At 37.5% G+C, this 19,213-nt stretch overlaps 1 protein-coding gene across 1 annotated transcript in view; it reads left to right on the forward strand.

The window, feature by feature from the left end:
- The first annotated feature begins 3,020 nt into the window (after positions 1-3,020).
- The window catches only part of EFR3A (EFR3 homolog A (S. cerevisiae)), a 62,732-nt gene continuing 46,539 nt past the window's right edge, over positions 3,021-19,213 (forward strand). The window contains exons 1-2 of the mRNA XM_010135369.1: positions 3,021-3,059; positions 18,252-18,328. Of these exons, the coding sequence (XP_010133671.1) occupies positions 3,050-3,059; positions 18,252-18,328 (87 nt within the window). The 5' untranslated portion in view covers positions 3,021-3,049. The remainder of the gene's footprint in view (positions 3,060-18,251; positions 18,329-19,213) is intronic.

Consider the following 19,213-nt stretch of genomic DNA (forward strand, 5'->3'; position numbering starts at 1 on the left):
CACGGCGACAGCCGCCCTGGGAGGCCTGCAGTAGCGAGCGGGACCCCCCCTCGCCTTGCCCAGGAGGGGGCTGGAGGTCCTGCCTCAGCGGTGCCTGCGTGGCGCTTCTCCGGAGGCAGAGGCCTCCCGTGAAGCGATCGTAAGTCAGAACGATGTTGTCAGTCGTGTCTGCTGAGGTCAGACAGCCCTGTGGCATCGCCGGGAAAGCAGCGAAGCAGAGGAGGACTGTGGCTTTGGGATTTCTCTAAGCCGGTTTTCTTCAAATGGACCATAACACAGCGAGGTATTCTAACCATCAGCCGAGCACAGTGAGGGTTTACAAAGGGACCATGCTGTGAGCTGTCTTAAACAGCTTCATCTTCCACTTTAAAGCTCACTGTGCAGCATGGAGCCATGCTTTAGATAATTGAGGTGTAGGTTCACGAATCCTGTTACTGAGAACTAATTATAGTACAACTTCTTTTTCGATAAGCTGAATACATCTAGGGAGGTATCCCATGGTACTTTGAGCTGAGATCCTAGGAGGAAGAAACATCCTGGTATGGACTGAGAGGTCTCCGTGCTCTGCTACAGAACTTGTGGAAAAGCTTATAACTTAGAACCAGAATTTTGATTTCAATATCAAAATAAGTTTCACTGGCCCAGATGGTAGACTTTGTAAAGCCACATCAGATGTTTGCTGTGCAAATTGAGTAGGCAAGCTAAAACCAGAGTAACAGCCACGGCTTTGGGAAGATACAGGTATTGTTCTGCTTCCCAAAGCCTTTATAATGCATTCGGAATAATTCAAAATGTTTTCTTGAGTAACTTTAGTACAGAGGGTCTAAAGTGACCCTCTGTACTTTGGGTGGTGGAAGGCTCAGTGTATGAATGCTCTTAAATACATGGTAAAACTTCCCTAAAGAATTCGTTGTTTGGGATTGAAATCTTTATTGTAGTGCCCCAGTATGTGTAAAAGCTTACGCCTAAGTTTTATTTAAGCCTTTTCTTGAGATGCTTTTAATATTTGTCTAAAAAAATGCTGCTAGAATGGGATTAATTTCTGATTCAGGAAAAAACTCATTAAAAATGGGAATTAAAATACTGGTTGTAAGTAAAGAACTATTTTATAATTAAATATTTTGGCATCATGTTACACTTGTAGTTAGTGATGAACATTAACTTCTCTCTACTTCCAATACAAACTTGTTCGGGAGAGAAGAATAAACATTCTGTTTTCCATGCAAGTGGAAGAAGATGTTAAAATAGTAATCAAATTTGGCAACTGACCTTCAAGTGCAGGGAAAGGGAGTTACACTTTTAATCATTAAATCTGAACAGTAAACTGTACAGGTTAGAAACAGCTTTGATGGGCACCAGAGACTTTAGTGCCCAGCCTATCTGTAATGATCTTGTAAAATTACTGTCTGATTTTTTTTTTTAAAGAAATTGAGGATTATTTTTTTTTAAAGTAAAAATGTTTCCTAGAGTTGGAATAGAGTAAAAAGTATTTCTCTGGATTTTTAACCCACCATTGGCAACATGCATACCTATGCATAGGAAAGTTTTTAATTTGGTAACGAGATGGATATTGGATCGAGTCAGGTGCTTCCACAGAGTTTCACTGTGCTTGTAAATCCGTCTTACATTGTATTTTCTCGATTCTGGGAGTTGTAGCTGGAGCCAAACTGTCTATATTTAGGAATGAGCATGTGACTTATTAATCTTGCATCGAGTTGGCCACTTGCCTACCTTAAAATCTAAAGGCATTGTTTCGTTTTTCAAATAGGAAGTGTGAGTGAGAACCAGGTGATGTAAATACCTGTGCAGTGTATTGCTGATTTTTGGGTTCGTGCCTGCCCAGCTTGGGTTGTCTGACTGTCAGAGGTGCTTAAACCTCTGCTTGTCTTCGGCGTAATTGGCAGGAATGGATAGGATAGCTGGCAATTCCATTTTGAATACTCAAAATCAAGTTAATCATTTATAGTGTTACGTAATGGAATAATGTAATGGTGGACTTACTAAAAGAAAATACAAAACCTCAGGCATGCTGGAGAGGGACATAGAGGTTCCTCGTAGGTAGTTTTAAATAAGTTACGTTGATGTTGCCATTAGAAAATCAGAACCTTTGACTGAAATGCATGTACAACAAGAAGAAAGTTTATTTTAGCAACTATAAATATTGCGTTAATCCATGATCATTAAAACATACTTTGTGACCAAATAAAATATTCTCACACTGTCTAGTTTTTTTGTGTGCATACATATATAAACAACTAATAGCTGAATATTTCTTTAGTTTGATTTTATCTTTGGAAACAGCAACCCTCAATCTCTGAGATTTTTTCTTATTAGTGACAAGGTACATTTGCAGGGAGGTTGCATTTGGCAGTAAAATCCCAGTGCCCTGGTTTAATATTGAAAAATCTCCAAATGATTTGCATTTTAATACTAATTAATTAGGTGGTAGATTAGGCTATTTTTATCCCCCGAAAATAGATTGTCGTAACTTCAGCTGAGTTCATAGTATGGAAATACCTAATTGCATCAAAAATCCTTTGAGCAGACGTTTTTTATAGTAGTTTACTCTCTGATCTAAAATCTATTTTCTCGATACTGGGAGAAAAAATGTCCTAGAAATTAGCACAGGTAGATTTTTTTCAGCATCCTTTTTCTTCATATGAACAGAAACCTTTCACGGGGATTTTAGGGGGGAAGTGCTGTAATTTACATTTGAAGTGGAATTATTCTGTAAGGCTACCCACCATTTAGCATTCTAAAGAGTGGCAGTTCCAAAGGTCATCCCAATAAACAGAGAAAAATGTTTACACAGGTGTCAGATACAATTGGAAAAACCTACGTGTAGACTGGTCAGATAAAATTGTATCTGGATTTCTGTGGTAACAGCCCCTTAAACTGGAGCTGAAGAATGTGACTGTGGCTCATTCTGCATAATTTTCTACATCTGTTTGGATGAAAATTGTGTAAAGCAGTTGTCTTGACTTAATTTTTTGTTTTCTTTATAGCTTATTATGTTTTTGCAAAATAGAAGACGGATTCCTGATTAACAATGCCTGGCAGTAAGTATCGTTACCTAAGTTCCTAAAGACAGTATTTAGGGGTATTTACTATTACAGTGTTTTCTTTGGGGGTTAAAAATGCTACAAATTAAAATGGGAAAATGCCCAGATTACTTGCCATCATTTTTAAGGTATTTCCAATCCCGGTGTTAACCAGCCTCTGCCTTTGTAAATCTCTGTATATTTTTCAAAGGAACCTTGTATTGGCTCTGCATTTTCCTTTTCAGTAAGAAGTTCAAAATTTAACACTGATTAATTTTGTGACTTTATAGAAAATAGCATTACTATTTAGGATATAAAGGGACAAGACTTTAAATTTTTAAGATTCAGAATTAAATGAGGTTTTTGAGGCAGATGTTTCTATGAATCAAATTATTGTTTACCTTGAAGAGTAGCAAATTCCTGTAACAGAAAGGCTGATGGAATGTGAAGTGTTATTAATAATACTAATTTCAATTGTTTTTTTTCTTTTTCTTTTTTTATTTAGAAAAATCCTGGATTATCCCTAGTAAAATTATTGATCTAGATCTTTGGATAAAGCAGCTGCTTTGTCCAGAGGATAAAGCAGTCTTTGTAAGGTTACAGTACCAATCATTCTGAGTGCACTTTAATTATAGGTTTGTAATGAATTTTGCAGGTGTTTAATTTCATGAGGAAATGTTGGAGCATTTTTTTTTTTTTGGCAGTGACTTAAGATGTGTAATAAGCTGTGACCACTGAGCACTAAACATGTCTTACAGTAATTCTGTGCTGTGTTTGGATGCTGTCATGTAAATACCTTCCTGTAAGTGCTTAGGTGGTTTTTGCTTTTGTGCTAAGTAGGTGAAATTATCGCTCTCTATAGACATGAGGTTTTGTAACAAACCAGTGGCAGGTATGTATGTATTATATTGTATATTTGCATCAGAACTAGCTGGCACAAATCATTCCAACTGTGCTACAGCTCAGCTTCTGTAACGCCCTGAGCCGCTGCTCTGTTCCGGTTGCAATGGTGACTACTATTAAGGCCTCTGTCGTGATCCTCACCTTTGCTGTGAAGGACTCTCTGGGTTTTTTAAACAATTCAACCGGAAAAGATTTTTTTTTTCCCTCCCCTAAACCAAGTCTGCTTATGTTTTGGGTCATTATTAACACTATTTACCCTAATGCCTGTGCAGTCTGCATTACTGCAGAGTCAGGTGGAACTGGAAGGAGACCGAAGGAACTGATGGCAGAATCTGTGGCGAGACCTTCAGAGCTACACAGCTGTTTATTTCTCCTCTGTGTATATTACTGAGTTTAAGTATATGAGGGAAGGTCACCTAACAGATGTACGTGCATTGCAATTGTTACAAAATATCAGTACTTTCTTAATATGTTCCTTCCAAAAATTGTGGTGATGAAATAGGATTAGATTTTAATGCAAGCAAGCATTGCATTGTGGCTAGTTGTGCTTTTTATCAAGGTGCATAGAGACAGCCTTGAAGACTTAGCTTTGTTGCATGTGGAAGGGAGAGCTTCTGCCTAATTTATTTTTCTGTAGGACTTTTTTTTGGAGCATATTGATGAAACAGGTTGCTACTATTTAGTGTGTTTTTGAAATCTTAAAGTATTTGTCCCTCAAATCTGAAAAACTCTGTTGTTTGTAACGGCTCGGAGGTTTTTTTCCCACATGGAGTTCTCTCATCCCACACATTGAGAAGTGCGTTGAGCATGTTTTGGAAAAAAATGTGGAAAAGGCTGTTAAAGTGAACTGTTTTTCAAAAATGTTTTCTGTCTTGCTAGAACAAGTTCTTCATAAACAAAGTAGAATAATAAGTCTAAGTAAAAGTTTGATGGAGTTCTCGGGTCATCCTGACCCAAGTCCCTCTTCCAGTATTTTCCTGCTTGATTTCCTGAGTCTATATCAGTTCTTCGTGGTATTTTTACTCCTTTTTTGCAGTACAGTAGTTAGGGAATGTCTAGATCTAAAAATGGTTGTTTGGAACATCAGAAGGGGCCAAGATACTGCTGTTACGGAGAGACTGGACAAGGAGATCTCATTACTCTTTCTGGGACTTCAGCTGTTCCTGGAGATACTTCAGAAGGCAATCCTGAAGTTATTGTATGTGAAGTCCTGAAATGTTGAGAAAGCAAATGTGTTTTCTCACTGCTAAGGTAATACAGTATGAATAGATTGATTTGAGCCACAGCTGTTTTATTAACCAATTTAGCTGTGCTTTATCACAAAGAAACTGTGGATTAAAAGATTAATTAGTCCTTTTGTTTAAAAACAAAACCAAAGAACTTGCAAGCAGATCACCTTTGCAGTACAGACCGGGTGTGTTTTTCTTTTGTCACAAGTGTGTTCTCAATTTCCCTATTCAATAATTTGTGCAGGTAATTTCATTTAACATATTTCTCATATGGAACATGGTTGGTTTTGGTAGGTTTTGTTGTTGTTGTTGGGCGTGTTTGGACTGAAAAGTTACAAATGCTTCGGTTACAGAAGAAAGCATAGCTAACTCTTACACCAAAACGTTTGTTTCAGAATCTTAGTTTTGGACATTATGTTCCAGATATTCACACTTAACCAGATGCTTGAAGTGCAGTTTGATAGCTAATGAGTCTTTTCAGAAACAGCTAACCTACTTACTGACTGTATTCCCTGACTTCAATTAAATATTTAACTTAAAGACAGATTTTTTTAGTAAAATGAAATTTCTCAGGCTAGAAAAATTACATGTGATACAGGTGAGAACACCTGCTCACATTTATAGTCCGTTCCTGGTGTTATTTTCTTTTCTTATGCCATTAACATACTGAACTATCTTTGCTTTTCAAGATTTTGTCAGTAATGGCTTTCACAGTAAACTGATTTTAGCTGCTGATTAACACGTCCTTGTATGACCGACTATAACATGCAAATTAAGAGAACAAATAAATAAGGTTTTTGACAAATGTAATATTATCCTCTTGAATTACGGCTGTGAATTTTAGTAATGTGAACATCTCCTATGCTATTCTGTCAAATATTTACCAGTTTGAAAGAGACCACTCTGATCTAAGAGATCCGTGTATCAGTTACATGGAAAACCTTCCGTGATGTGGCCTGTCCTTGGTTACAGTGAAGTGACTGCTTTGGTAACTTCAGAGCCCTTCTCTGATGCTCGGTGCATTCATTGCTTCTCGCCAAGCCACATAACATTTTGTTTCTTCAGCTTTCCAAACCAGCCAGTTGTCTCTGCAAAGAACTAGTCTGTGCTGGTGGCTTTCCTGGTTTGTGAGAGATTAGATGAAACAATTGAATAGTGATTGTCTTTTTTTCTTAGCATTTGTGTGTTACTCCTGTCAGATAAGTTGTTTTGTGGTCTTTAAACAAACAAACCACCCACCTCTCCTCCCCAACAACAACAACAAAAAAAAACCCTCCAACAAACTTTTAAAATTATAATTTTCTCTTTGGATAGAGTTTCCTTGCCAAGCGTAGGAAGGAAAATAGCACTTGAAATGGAATTCGAAATGAGTGAATTCTTCACTCTTTTAGTGTTCTTAACACACTAAGAGGCAGATAATCTTCTCATTTTGAGTTTCTTCCATCACAGCAATTTTGGGAAATTAATTAATTTGTCTTTTACAGTTCTAGTTTTTATTCTGTCTATAATAAGTAATAACAAGGTTGTTAATGAGAAAGAAAGATTTATTTCCCTGGGAAATACAGTTCTAAAATACCCATGGTGGCTGAAGTGTCTTCCTAAATCTGTCTGTGTAAATATTTCATGGGCTGAGCATTCTAATGTTTTTAATGAAAATTAAGCCATAGTTCTAATAATAACTTTCTCCACTCTTTTCCAAACATTTTTTTTTTCCTTATCTGGAGTATGTTTCTCATGTACCCTTGAGGCTTTAAAACCCTAAATGGGACCTTCCACCTAATGAAGCATTTTTCATAACTGCTTATTTTATAGGCAGTAGAAGCCCTATTAGTTTTCTGACAATATTGTTGACTACTTAGAATAGTATTAAAATAAATAAATTTAAGTCATATAAAATTTTAGTGTTTCGGCTGTTACAGAAGAGTTACATGGGGGAGTGTCTCAGTTGTCACTGCTTGATTCTAGTATCTTAGGGGCTGAGAAACACAACCAGCCCTGTATCAAGTCCATCTTTCAACTACTAACCTAAACAACACAGGAACTTGAAAAGCAGCTGCCAGGGGACGTCATAGTTTGGGCTTCCTTTAGCGATTTGCCGTTTGTTAGACCTAGGCCAGTAAAGGAAAATAACTATTTCAGAATATCTGTAACTGTTGGAATGCTATAGTCACTAAATGTATGATAGATTCTTTACATAATAATGTACAATGAATGCTTTCAATATGTAAACACTTTGATACAGATTCTGTTCATAGGGTTTTTTTAGATGATTTGTTTTCCTACTGAAAAGTAGTAACTTCTCTAAATGTATGGTTTGATTAAGCTAAGAAAAAAGAAACAAACAACCCAGGAGCTTGTAGCTGGAAAACTGTACCTCTTTGTACCTCTGTTTGTTTCACTCCTGATACTCTAAGCAGCTTTGTGTGCCGGGGGGTTGTTGCTTCCATGTTCTTTAATGAATCTGCATGGATTTCTTTAAGACCTGTTAATTGTGAACAAGCGTTCATTTTGTTATGTTCCATTAGCTCTTAATCCTCTGTATGTGTGCATCATCCTAACCCCATTTGGGAAAGTCCCACAGAAAGTGAAAATCACTCCTATTAACACATGGCAAATAATGCCTGGTAACATTGTTAACATCATCCCCCCTTCCATTTGTTTTGGAAGACACTTCACTATCGCCAAGAAATTAACAATTCTGTTTCATCCATTCCTTGTCAAAACCTGGAGAATTTATTTTTTTTCAGCTGTTGTCATTTATGTGTTGTAATCTGGGCATGTAACATAGGAATTCAAATGCTTTGGAGACAAACTTTAATTCTGTCCCCTTCAAAGCCTTTATGTGCTTTCCAACTATACATGGACGCCGGATGTTAAAATTTAGCATAATAGTTTTTTCAGGTTTTATTAAAATATGGCTATTGTTGTTATTTACAGAAATCTCTTTGCAGCTGATTTTCCTATCAGTTGATTAACCTTCATGTGCAGCACTGTTTGCTGTTGATTTCTCGGTCATGGGACGGAAGGGTAAGAAGGCTCATGCTGATTGTGCATGCAAGTGTCCTATTTTTTATGCATGGCATCAAAGAAAAAATGATTTTTGGGAAGGGGGGGTAAGTTTTCCTTTCTGTGATTAAATGCACGTGTATGTGGAAAGACCAGGGTAAACTGCTTTTACAAGTATTTTGGCTTTTCCTTTACCTGGTGTATGGACTTTCTTCCTGTCATTGACTGCTATGATCCCCAGTGGCTCCCTGGAGAATCAGGCAGTTTGTGAATTGCTGAAATTGGAAGTTAGCTGAGTATGTGCCTCTTGGCTTTTAGAGAATGCTACTTCATTTCTAGGAGGTTACATCATTCAAGATTAATTCCTGCAGGGATTAGACAGGAACAAGTAGAAAGATGAGGTGGGTAGATGAGTGAGACTCTTCTCGACTGTTAACTTGGAGATTTCAGCTAATGAACATTTCCAAAGGTGAAGAGCTCTGGACTTTGCTGGTTTGGAGGAGCTTATCCGAACAGCCAGAGTTCTTTATTTCATAGGCATGACTCTAGAATACAGAATCAACTAGCAAATTCCATTTCTGGCTGATGTGTTTAAGGGCATGACTCTTACTGGTAACCCTCCTGACTCAAGCAGTACAAGCCTTTTGGTACTGATGTAGAGATCAGGATGAAATTTTCTAACATGAGGGACATATCATATTTGTTTACATTTCAAAAGTTAAAACATTTATAGAACCTTTGTCTCGCACAGGCGTATTTGAGAACCTTAAGACCAGCAAGTCACTGGTAAGCTAGGAGACTTCTTAATTTATAGAGAACTTGAACAAAAGTTTAAATCAGAAAATGTATTTGTGTGGAGTGACTGTTGCAGTAGTCTGACTTGCATGCTTTTAATGCAGAGGGAAAAGGGTTCATGTAGGTAAAGAACTGTTGAGCCATTGATAGTTTATACATGCAAATAACTGAACTTACGGAGTGCACCCTACTGAAGTACTGATATTTTGTGTTGAAGAACTTTGGCTTCTTTCAAATATCAAATTGAAACATGGCAGTAAGAATTAATCTTCTGTAAAGATGTCCAGAATACCCAACGATTATGTGAGAAAAGGTAAATATTTGATTTCAAAACAAGCATTTTGAAGATCTTTTTAAATTCATAGGCTTTTTAGAAAATAGATTTATACCATGTGAAGTCTGAGTAGAATTCTAGACCCTAAGTTTTTAAAAAAATTGTTGGTACCTGTTCAACTCAGCCTTCCTTTTCATGTCCAGGTGGAGATCTGTTAAAGGTCTCAGTCCTTTCATTTTCCAAGAAGAGCACAATTCTGATCAAAATTGTACTTGGATATGTTACCGTATTTTGCTGATTAAGGTCTGTACTTTGGCTTGAAATGGGCAACCCCGTCTGTAATTGTGGCTTGAGAAAGCCGAGTCATTCCTTAGTAGGAAGAGTAAGGAATTTCAACCTAACACTCAGCTGTATTGTGATACTACATCAGTACTCCTTCCTGACACTTTGGTAAAGCTGTTAATATGTAAAGCAGTATGTGAAGATAAATCTTCACAGGTATTTTGTTGGTGTACTTCTGTAGTTCTAACAAATACAAAATAATTTATGCAATTGAAATAGGCTCTCCCATTTTCATTAAACTACAATATAACTATCTGATGATTAGAAAAGGACTTTAGAGATGCTGGTACTCTACTTTTGAACTTCATAAGTAAGAGAACGCTGTCCTGGTTTGAATGAGAACAGAACCAATTCTGCTCAGAGATTTCCCTTCCCAGCTCCGTCTCTGCTCGGTGACGGCACTGTCTGAAGTTCACGGCGTGTTTGTGCAGACAGTGGCTGCTCCCAGCAGTGACAGCGCTGGGTGGTCACAGTCACTGCCAGGGGCTGGGGAGCAGAAAGGCTCCAGCTGGCACCTGCTGCTGTGCAGAGCAAGGTCACTGCTGAGCCCTGTGTCCCACGGTGGGGTCAGTAAGGGAGAGGCTGCAGCTGCGGGGAGGAGCGGCCAGGACAGGTGACCCCACACTGACCAGCCAGGGGTGCCATCCCACAGACGTCATATCTGGTGTAAAGCTGAGGGGTCACAAGGGTCAAGCTCTCTTCTCCAATGGCACCGTCCATTCTCCATTCGATTCCAGTCCATGTGTTTCCAGATCCAGTTCCTGTCTTGTGCTGAGTCAGTCTGGGACTCCCCAGTGCCTGCCCACAGCATTGCCTTCAAGGGGTTGGGCTTGATACTGGTTTTTTATGTATTTGTGTATATTTAATTATTTTCATTATTTTCTTTTTAGTATTATTATCTTTTCGTTGTTACTATTTTCATTACAGCAGTTTAGTTTTCTTTTTTCCAACCCATCAGTCTCTCCCCCTTATTCCCTTTCTCTTCCCCTTTGGGAAGGCAGAGGGGTTCAGAGAGGGCTCCTGTCATTCATCTAGTGGCTGGGCCAGCCCTAACCTGTGAGAAATATGACTAGTTAATAAATATTATTGAACAGTCTCTAATAAGATTGAGATAGCAGAGTTCCCTTGTCTCGAAATATGTACAGTGCAAGCTGACCTGTGAGAAATATGACTAGTTAATAAATATTATTGAACAGTCTCTAATAAGATTGAGATAGCAGAGTTCCCTTGTCTCGAAATATGTACAGTGCAAGCTGGGTCATCTGGATCCAAGACTCTTTCTATACGCTTGTGGTTTCTTTCAAAATGAGTTTGAGCCTTTATTGCCTTTGGGTTAGACACGAGCTTGAAGTTTTTCAGAACTGACAGAACATTATTTTTGCAAATTGAATCTGATGTTGGAATCGCAGCATGGTGAGAAGGGCTGGTTGTGGGGGAGAATGCGTGGATTGCTATAGAAACCAATGAGCCTGTGTGCCCACAGATGTCCTGTCTGGTTTCGACAGAAAGCTGAGACACCTAAGACTTGCTGATGAACGATATGAGTGTAAATAACTACCTCTGTGTCTGGATATAAAGGTGTCTGTCTCCTAGACTGACCATCTGCTAGACTGAACAGTTCAGTTTGGTGAAAAGCAGAGTGGTGGTAGTAAAGGGACATGGCCTTTAGGTACTGAAGGTGCGCGGAAGAGCAAACAGCTGGGTGTATGTTCCTTGTAGAAACTACAGGAGGGGAAAAAACCTGCTTTTTAATTAGCTGAAGTACACGGTGCTAGATAGGCAAGTTCTACCCTTAAATCCCACCATTTTGGAGAGAAGATAATTCAGAACCTTGTAAGAGCTGCTCTTCAACTAATGAGAAAGGTAGCAACCATGAGGATATTTTGTGTTCAGATTAACCTAGAAGGAGGATTTTTTTAGAATCATTTCTGTCTTTCATGTCTGTGGTTAAAACTGCTAACGTGAAAGTTGTTGCATGAACTTCTGCTGGCTCGTTGTAGCACAAAGCTGCTTATGTCCCCATTTTTTACTGATTTATGAAACACCTTGCTATGAAATCAGTATTTATTTAGAAATGGAAGTATCACGACACACCTTCTTCCTTTTGCTCTGGCTTTATCACCTAGAACTCATTTCCTGACTGTGACCCCAGTACTGAAAGCAAGAATTAAAATTTTGGACTTTACTCTTTCTTTTTTTTTTTTTCACTGTGAACAGGTTGGTTGTGCCAGCTGTGATGGAAAGAGGTCAAGGAGGTTTATGTAGCTGTGTCTTTCCAGGTGTCTTCTGAACTCAAGAGGGACAAAATTTGTGTGTTGCTTTAGCGATGAGAAGTAATTGACCTTGTTGTGGCCAGGTTAATAGGAAGATAAGTAATGACAAGAAGTAAAAAATGAAATTCATAATAAGCTGTAGAGCTTCTTTCACTGGAACCGGATTAATTTTATATATTTTTAATGCTGCATTAAAAATAGAGAGTGCTGGTACTGTCTCGGAGTATGAAAGGAGGAGGCGGTGTTGAAGAGAACAGAAATGAGCAAGTAAAACAAAGTTACTATGTGAAAACAACAAAGGTGGGAGAAAGAAGAGACAGTATGGAAACACTGCAGGCGGTGGGGCTGGTGGAAAAGCGTGCAACCAGAGAACCTTGTGTAACGGAAAACTTCTTTTTAATGGATTGGAAGTCTTTAAAGGCACCGTCCCAAAGATGATATCTTCCCTGGGGATTTAATTGCTGATGGTTCGGAAGAGAATAGTTCCTTGAAGAAGCTTAGTGGTAAGCCTTCATTAACTAGCTTGAGTTGGGGCCTTTGTCAGACTTCTTACTGGTAGCTTCACGTTCACTGTCGTTTCTTGTTTTCACAAACAGCTTACTCAAATTATTATTGCATGCTTCTCACTGTATCGCACTGTGCATCTCTTGGTGTCGATTAGAGAAGAACACACTTTGAAGTCATATTGGACCAGAATATGCTTTATAACTAGCTTTACAGCTTTCCTGCAAGAATAAACTCTCGGGATAAAGTTGTGGGGCTTTTTTTTGTTTCAAGTTACCTAAGTGCCAACATACTTTAAAAAATAAGTGTAGAGTTGCCAAACGGAGGTAATGGATGGAATTTTCCATGCTGTTACTGAGATTTTGCTGTCATGAGGGTCAGAGGTTCACACAAAGATGAGTATCATGTTCTAAGGTCAGGAGTTTTATCTGCATGTTGGACATTTTCGGTTATGCTTTGGAGGGGAGATGCTAGAAACCAGCTGTTTAGAAATCAAAAGCAGCACTAGGGTGGGAGGTGGAGGAGAGGCTTGTCTGGGGGGTGAGACTTCATCCTGCCTAAATACCTCTGTTCTCTCTGGGAGTGCGTTACAGGGACGTTGCAGTGGCTGCTGCAACCTTACAGTGGTTGTTCTTTTTATAGCAGGCTGAAAAATATTTTTAATTAACTCCCTTATATGGCCAGAATAATTTCTGTGATCTAAAATATTTGATCTAAGTGGAAGGAGAATGCCCTTGAAAGTAGTTTTAGTTCTGAATTACATTTATCAGCTGATACTAACAGTTCAAAAGTAACCAGGTATAGTTAGTGCAGTGGTTGAAATACTATTTTATGCACTTTCCTCTGGATATTTGAAACAGATTTATTTTTTGTTTATATTTCTTACCTCAGATACAGAAAAATTAAGTAAAATGAAAGTTTAATATATAAAAGTGAAGTAGTCAGTTTTTACATAGTTATATTTAAGTACATTGAGCAAGCAAATACAATTTTAATAGCCAAACACACATTTGTCTGTAGATTCAAGCTTTTATTTTACTTATTTTTTGATAGAATAAGATTTTTATTTTTATTTTATAAATCTTGGAAGATAGAGAATAAAGATATGGACAACCAAATCCAAGCTTGAGAAGTAGCAAAAATATTCAGTGAGTGAACATGAAATCTTGGTTCAGGTTGTTAATATTCTGCAAACAGTTGACAACGTTAGACAGCATTACAGCATTTTGGCAGAAATTCTAGCATTAGATAAATGGTACATTCTATTTGTTTTCTGTTCAGCTGGGTTTGTGGTGACAGCTTCTGTGCAGCTCAGCGTTTCTCCTGAATTTGTTTTCAGTAAACACCTAGTTTATAAGTCGAGAATTGGTATGGAATTGTTATTTAGTGGAAATTATTAGTTGTGGTTTTATTAAAAGTCGTACCTTCTAATTTCCAGGCTTTATAAAAATAGCTGTATGAAAATACCATATTCGTGTTACCCAAGTGGATGTAATGCAGTAAGTAAAATGATGAGAAGTAATGGGAGGCCAGAGAGAATCTCAGAACAGTTTAACTCAAAAATTGGTTTTCTACCTGATGTATCATCATCTTTGAGTACGATGTTGAGGATTTAAATTCTGTAATCCTTCCTGCTTAAATTCTGAGGTATTATTACAGATAATGTTAATTTCATTAACCTATTAATTTTTCAAGTACTTCTCTAATTTAAAAGTTAAACCCTTTTGTTTAAAAAGCCTTTTTGGTCAGCAGTCTGTCATAATTAATTATTTTTCTGACCATTCATCAGTAAGGTCAAGCAAGTATGTTTTGCAAAAATACTTATCACTCTACAGTGATGTGTGGCAGCTGACTGAACAGTTTTTTTTCTGAGACTACTGATTTTTTTTACTTACAGTCACAGAAATAATGAACTGTGTCTTTCAGGGAAGTTGAAGGAATGAAACTGACTCTGTCATTAGTTCTATTCCTTTCTCTTTTCTGTGCCTGGCCTTGATTACAGAATTTGATACTCCAGTTTTTCACGTGTTTGGTGGGTTTATGTAGATGTCACAGGGCTGATCAAGATAAGCTTACAGTACTGCAGAGCCCTCACGGGAAGTAACTGCTGCTGTGCTAGAGGGAGAACACATTTCTGAAGGAGGAGACAGTACTCGGGGAGTGAAATCATATCCAGGATGAGGCACTATGTTCAAGTTCCAACTGTTGAGCAAGAAAAAGCCTATGATTATAATTCTGCTTTTGAACCAAGACCATGTATGTGCTTGGGTAGGTGAAATTACCATTTTCTGCTAAGGTGGACTGTTTCTTCTTACTGCTGTCGTGTAGAATAAATGGGTGTCAAAATAGTACCTGTACAGCTGGGGTGTGTGTGCAGCCTTCTCCTGTCAAAGGCGGATGACAGGATTCCTTTAGCAGAAGAGCAGGCATGGTTGAACTTGGAAAATCCCACTGTTGCACCAGTCGTTTAACCCTTTTACATTGATTGTCATGTAACAGTGAGAACTTCTCTTTAGGTACCACTTAAAGCTTCGTATTTACTGGTATAAAATGGCATAAAGGTGTCTTCAACGGGGAGACCATTGAAATGCAGATTTTGCTTGACCCTGAAAGGGAATTGTCATAGGATTTGTCAGCGATAAACCTGCATCAGATGGAACAGGTTCTTTTCACCTGGCTTAGTGATGACTGCATTCTGCAGACCTCCAAACCAGCTTATTTGTGTGAAAGGAAGCTGCTTATTTGGATCAGCTTTTATCTGGGTTAAATCTGTGTCCAAGAAATAGAGAATCTCTTTTCAATTGCTCGGTTTCTCTCCGTCTTTTAAAACATTCATCTTTTCTGGTCTACATAGTGAAATGTTCCTAGATTTTGTTCTCTGTTTTTAAGTTCAATCTATTTTCAGTGTATAGTGTTAAGAGTTGATTTTTTGGTGGTGTTTTTTTTATAGTCATAATTCTTTTTTTGAACCCATTTCTGTGTTTTTATTATTCTCTCCTGGTTATAGCAAAACACTGAGCAGTGACAAATAATTTTCTCACAAAGTGTGTCTCACAGCTGATAACTGTTTTTGTTTTGTGCTTCTGGTTTTCTTTTTTTCTGTTGTCTTTGTTTATTTTTTTCTGATGGTGTTCTGCTTAAATCTCTTTACTCAAAATGTCTTTGGAGGCTGAAAGCTTTGATAGATTAAATCTAGCTTTCTAATACTTGAATGTCCTCTGTAGCTAGAAAGTTATTTTAATGACATTAAAATTCGTATTAATTTTAGTTTTTTATTTTGATAGAAAATTGTTTTTACGGATGGGTGGGTGGTTTGGGGTTTTTTTATGTAAACTGTGCTCTAATTAAATATATAGCGATGTAAATATACCACTGAGAATCCAGGAGGGGGAGAAAATTTTCGAATCTTGTGTGATAATCTTATTGTTAGTCTTTATTTTAATGTCAAAATTCACTGTGTGCTGTGAATCTGAAGAGCAGTATTTGAACACTATTGAGTTTCTGTAAACTGAAACCATCTGGTAAGCTGGTCAGAATTAATTGCTTCTGTCATACGATATTTGTCCTTCTCAGAGGACCGACTGTATCCAGGTTTTGTCTTCAATTTATGTAATTACCGCTGTTCTAATACATTGTTGAAATTTTCAGCTGTGGATCTTTGCAAAGATTTTCTCTTCTGTCACTTAGAGGGAGAAACTAGCTCTAGAAGAATTTTTACTCTTGCATTCAATATTTTACAGTATTTTCTTACTCTGTTTTAGATAGCTGTGGCTAAACATTTGCTATAGTTACTGTAAGAATATTTTGCTGTACTTAGTACTCAAATATACCATTTACTCTGGACCAATGTTAGTGATCCATAAGGTAGCAAATCAAGAGGAAAACTCGAGTACAGGGAGTGTTGAGCCAGGTGCAGAGTTGCACACCTAACTCAAGACACCTTTAACGATATTAGGTCTTGTTTTGGTGGGTTTTGACGAGCTCACTTGAATTTCAGAATGCTGAGTGAGGTACTAGACACTAACAAGGCACTGCTTTCTTATTAAGATTTTACTGACTTTTAAAATGTTACACTACACTGCTCTCAGAATATATTTGTACAACCATCTGAATCGTTTCTGGTTTAAGTCAAGCAGGCTTTTAACCTCTTCTGATATGTACGTTTTCCAGTGGCATATGAAATAGCTTTGATTTTAGTTGCTTAGGACCTGCAGCTTTTATATAAAGGCAGAATTTTAGATCAGTTAGACTTCTGTGAGTAGAAGATGTCAACAGAAGGAGTAGTGTGAAGAACCTGACACTTCTTACAAAGTACTATTTCACAGAAAAATTCTTAGTATTTTTCCTTGCCTGCGTTTATTCCTGTTTATTCTTTGCATGTTTTTTGTTTTCGTAGTTATGTAATGAAGTTGTAAGTCTGTGTTCATCTTCCTGTGACATGACACTACAGTTAATTGAATGAGAAGACCAGTGAGGGGAACTTAAAGTGTGCTTTTAAAGTCATAGATCTGTTTTGTTTCTGAATAAATAAATTGCAAGAATTCAGTTGTCAGACTGTGAGCACAATTCAATTTTTGCGCATCATTTGGGAAAATGTCAGAAAACAGATGGAGTAGAGGGACAAGCAGAAGAAGGCTTTGTCATGAATCTAATAAATACAGTTAAAACCAAGTAAGGGTACTGGCATCTCTTAAGTAAAGAAATACAATCCCGATGTATTTGTCTACTACTTCCTCACATCCTGAAAAATTTGCAGGTAAATTACTATTATCAAAGTTACTCTCAGGATACCCGTTGTTCTTTTCCCTGTTTTGATTTGCAGTAAAAGCCTTTGCAGTTTTTACTCTTAGATCAAAGTGTTCTGTGATGTCTTTGGAGTATGTAAGTGAATACCTTTACTAAGGTATTTGCAGGATACTCCTAGGCGATTCAAAAGACCAGGCAGCCGCTGCTCTGCTGCCATACTTGCTAGAGCATTCAGTGTATTATTGCCAGTTAAGTGGCTCCTGTGCATCAGTGCTGCTTTAATGTTAGCCTGAGACCTGGCCAGTGGGGTAGTTTGATAATGTGACCACTGAATCATTTAAAACCTTGTTTGTCAAAGCATTTAAGTTCCTTGGGAGTAAGTTTGCACTGATAAAACAGTTGGATAGATACCTAGTTGATTTCTTTTTTTTTTTTTGTGCTAAGCTTTTACTGGAATCATTCCAAAGTTCTTGTAGTCCTGAATGCTAGAAAAAACAAACCATACTTCATAGGTTTCTATCTTGTTAGAGCAGGCAGCACAACTCTTTCTAAATTAATAAAACTGCAAATTACAGGTATTGTTCAGGTAATTTTATGAGTACAGTACTCAGAGTGGAAACGAGATCAGAAAAAGACCTTTCCTCACTTCAAGTGACGGTGTTTCGTCCGATGCTCAGTAAATAGTGTGATGCTGGAGGTCTTTTTTTGTATGTTGTGCTTTATGTAGTTGCCTGAAAAAAGAAGGTTTTGTCATTTACTTTTTTGTAGAAGACTGAATGTAATGCATGTTGAGATGTTTTGAAATGATCATTCAGAAGGAAGATAAATCAACAAATGAAGTAGCCTTGGTTTTAATATTACTACATTTTGAAATGTCTTGGTTTTTGTGCATGTTTTGAAGAATGGCCGGATGAAGGCGCCTTTCTAGTACCCATCTTTTACTACGTTACAGTAGTAGCTTTGCTTATTTGACTTCAGTTATGCTCCATTACTTTAATTTTGCTTTATTGCTGATAGTTACAAGCAGCTGAATTCTCTGTGTCTTATTCCTCCTTGCTCATCAGCTAGTCACTTCAAATGAAAATGCCAGAGTTCCTAAAACTGAATTCTGAATTCCGTTGGGTAAATCTCTCTGCAGGAGTGTGCTGTTGCTGTGCTGCTTTGAGACCTCGCTACAAGCGTCTAGTAGATAACATATTTCCTGAAGATCCAAAAGTAAGTGATGACTTTAAAATTTTAAGGGATTGGCATTTGAAAATCTTTGGCAAGTAACTCTTGCTTTAACAATTTTAAGCTTTTTTCTTTTCTGTTTTAATGTTTGACACTAAATTCTGCCTTAGCATTTCACAGAGTTAATAGAAGTTAGCTGAATAATTTAGCTGGAAAGGAACCTCTACAGATCGTCTCCTCTAATTCCCTTTTCAAAGCAGGGTTGTGTGTATCGAAGAGTAAAACTAGTATGTTTTATTTAGAGAAATAGACATTTAATTAAACAGGATGTTCACAGCAAAGGTAACACTTCCTATCTACTTCAGACCACTAAGACTCGTTACGGTTGCAGGTGGTGTGGATTTTACTTTACTAACTCTTGACGTCTTAACTGTATAAGTTTTTACAGTTCTAGTAGGGGGTTGTGATCCAAAAGGGGGTTTTGTTGTGGTTTTTTAATTTCTCCAGTTATTTATGTGTGCTTTTTTCATTTCATTGGAACAGTCTTGGAGCTGTTTTAAAGCCTAGCCCTTGCTCTCTGTGAAAATAAATAACTTCTATGTTCTAAAATATGAAGAGACTTGCTTAGTAAAATACATTAATTAATAATGAGTGTGTTAAAAGCTTCAAAGTCATGGCTTTGCAAAAGATAATGTTTTGGTGAAAAAAAAAAAGAAAAGCCTTATCCTTCTTACCTGATAGTTGTATTTCTAACCTCACCTGAGGAGATCCCACAGTTTACACTGGAACTAATATGTTAATCTTTGATCTAACAATTAGCCTTCAGGTACCATGCGGAAATAAGATAGTTAAACTACAATCTTGTTTGTATATAGTATCAAAATCTGCATCATTTATGTTTGGGGGGGGGGGGGGGGGGGGATGAGGTAT

This window comes from Buceros rhinoceros, unplaced genomic scaffold, assembly GCF_000710305.1.
Source record: "Buceros rhinoceros silvestris isolate BGI_N320 unplaced genomic scaffold, ASM71030v1 scaffold3974, whole genome shotgun sequence".
NCBI lineage: Eukaryota > Metazoa > Chordata > Aves > Bucerotiformes > Bucerotidae > Buceros > Buceros rhinoceros.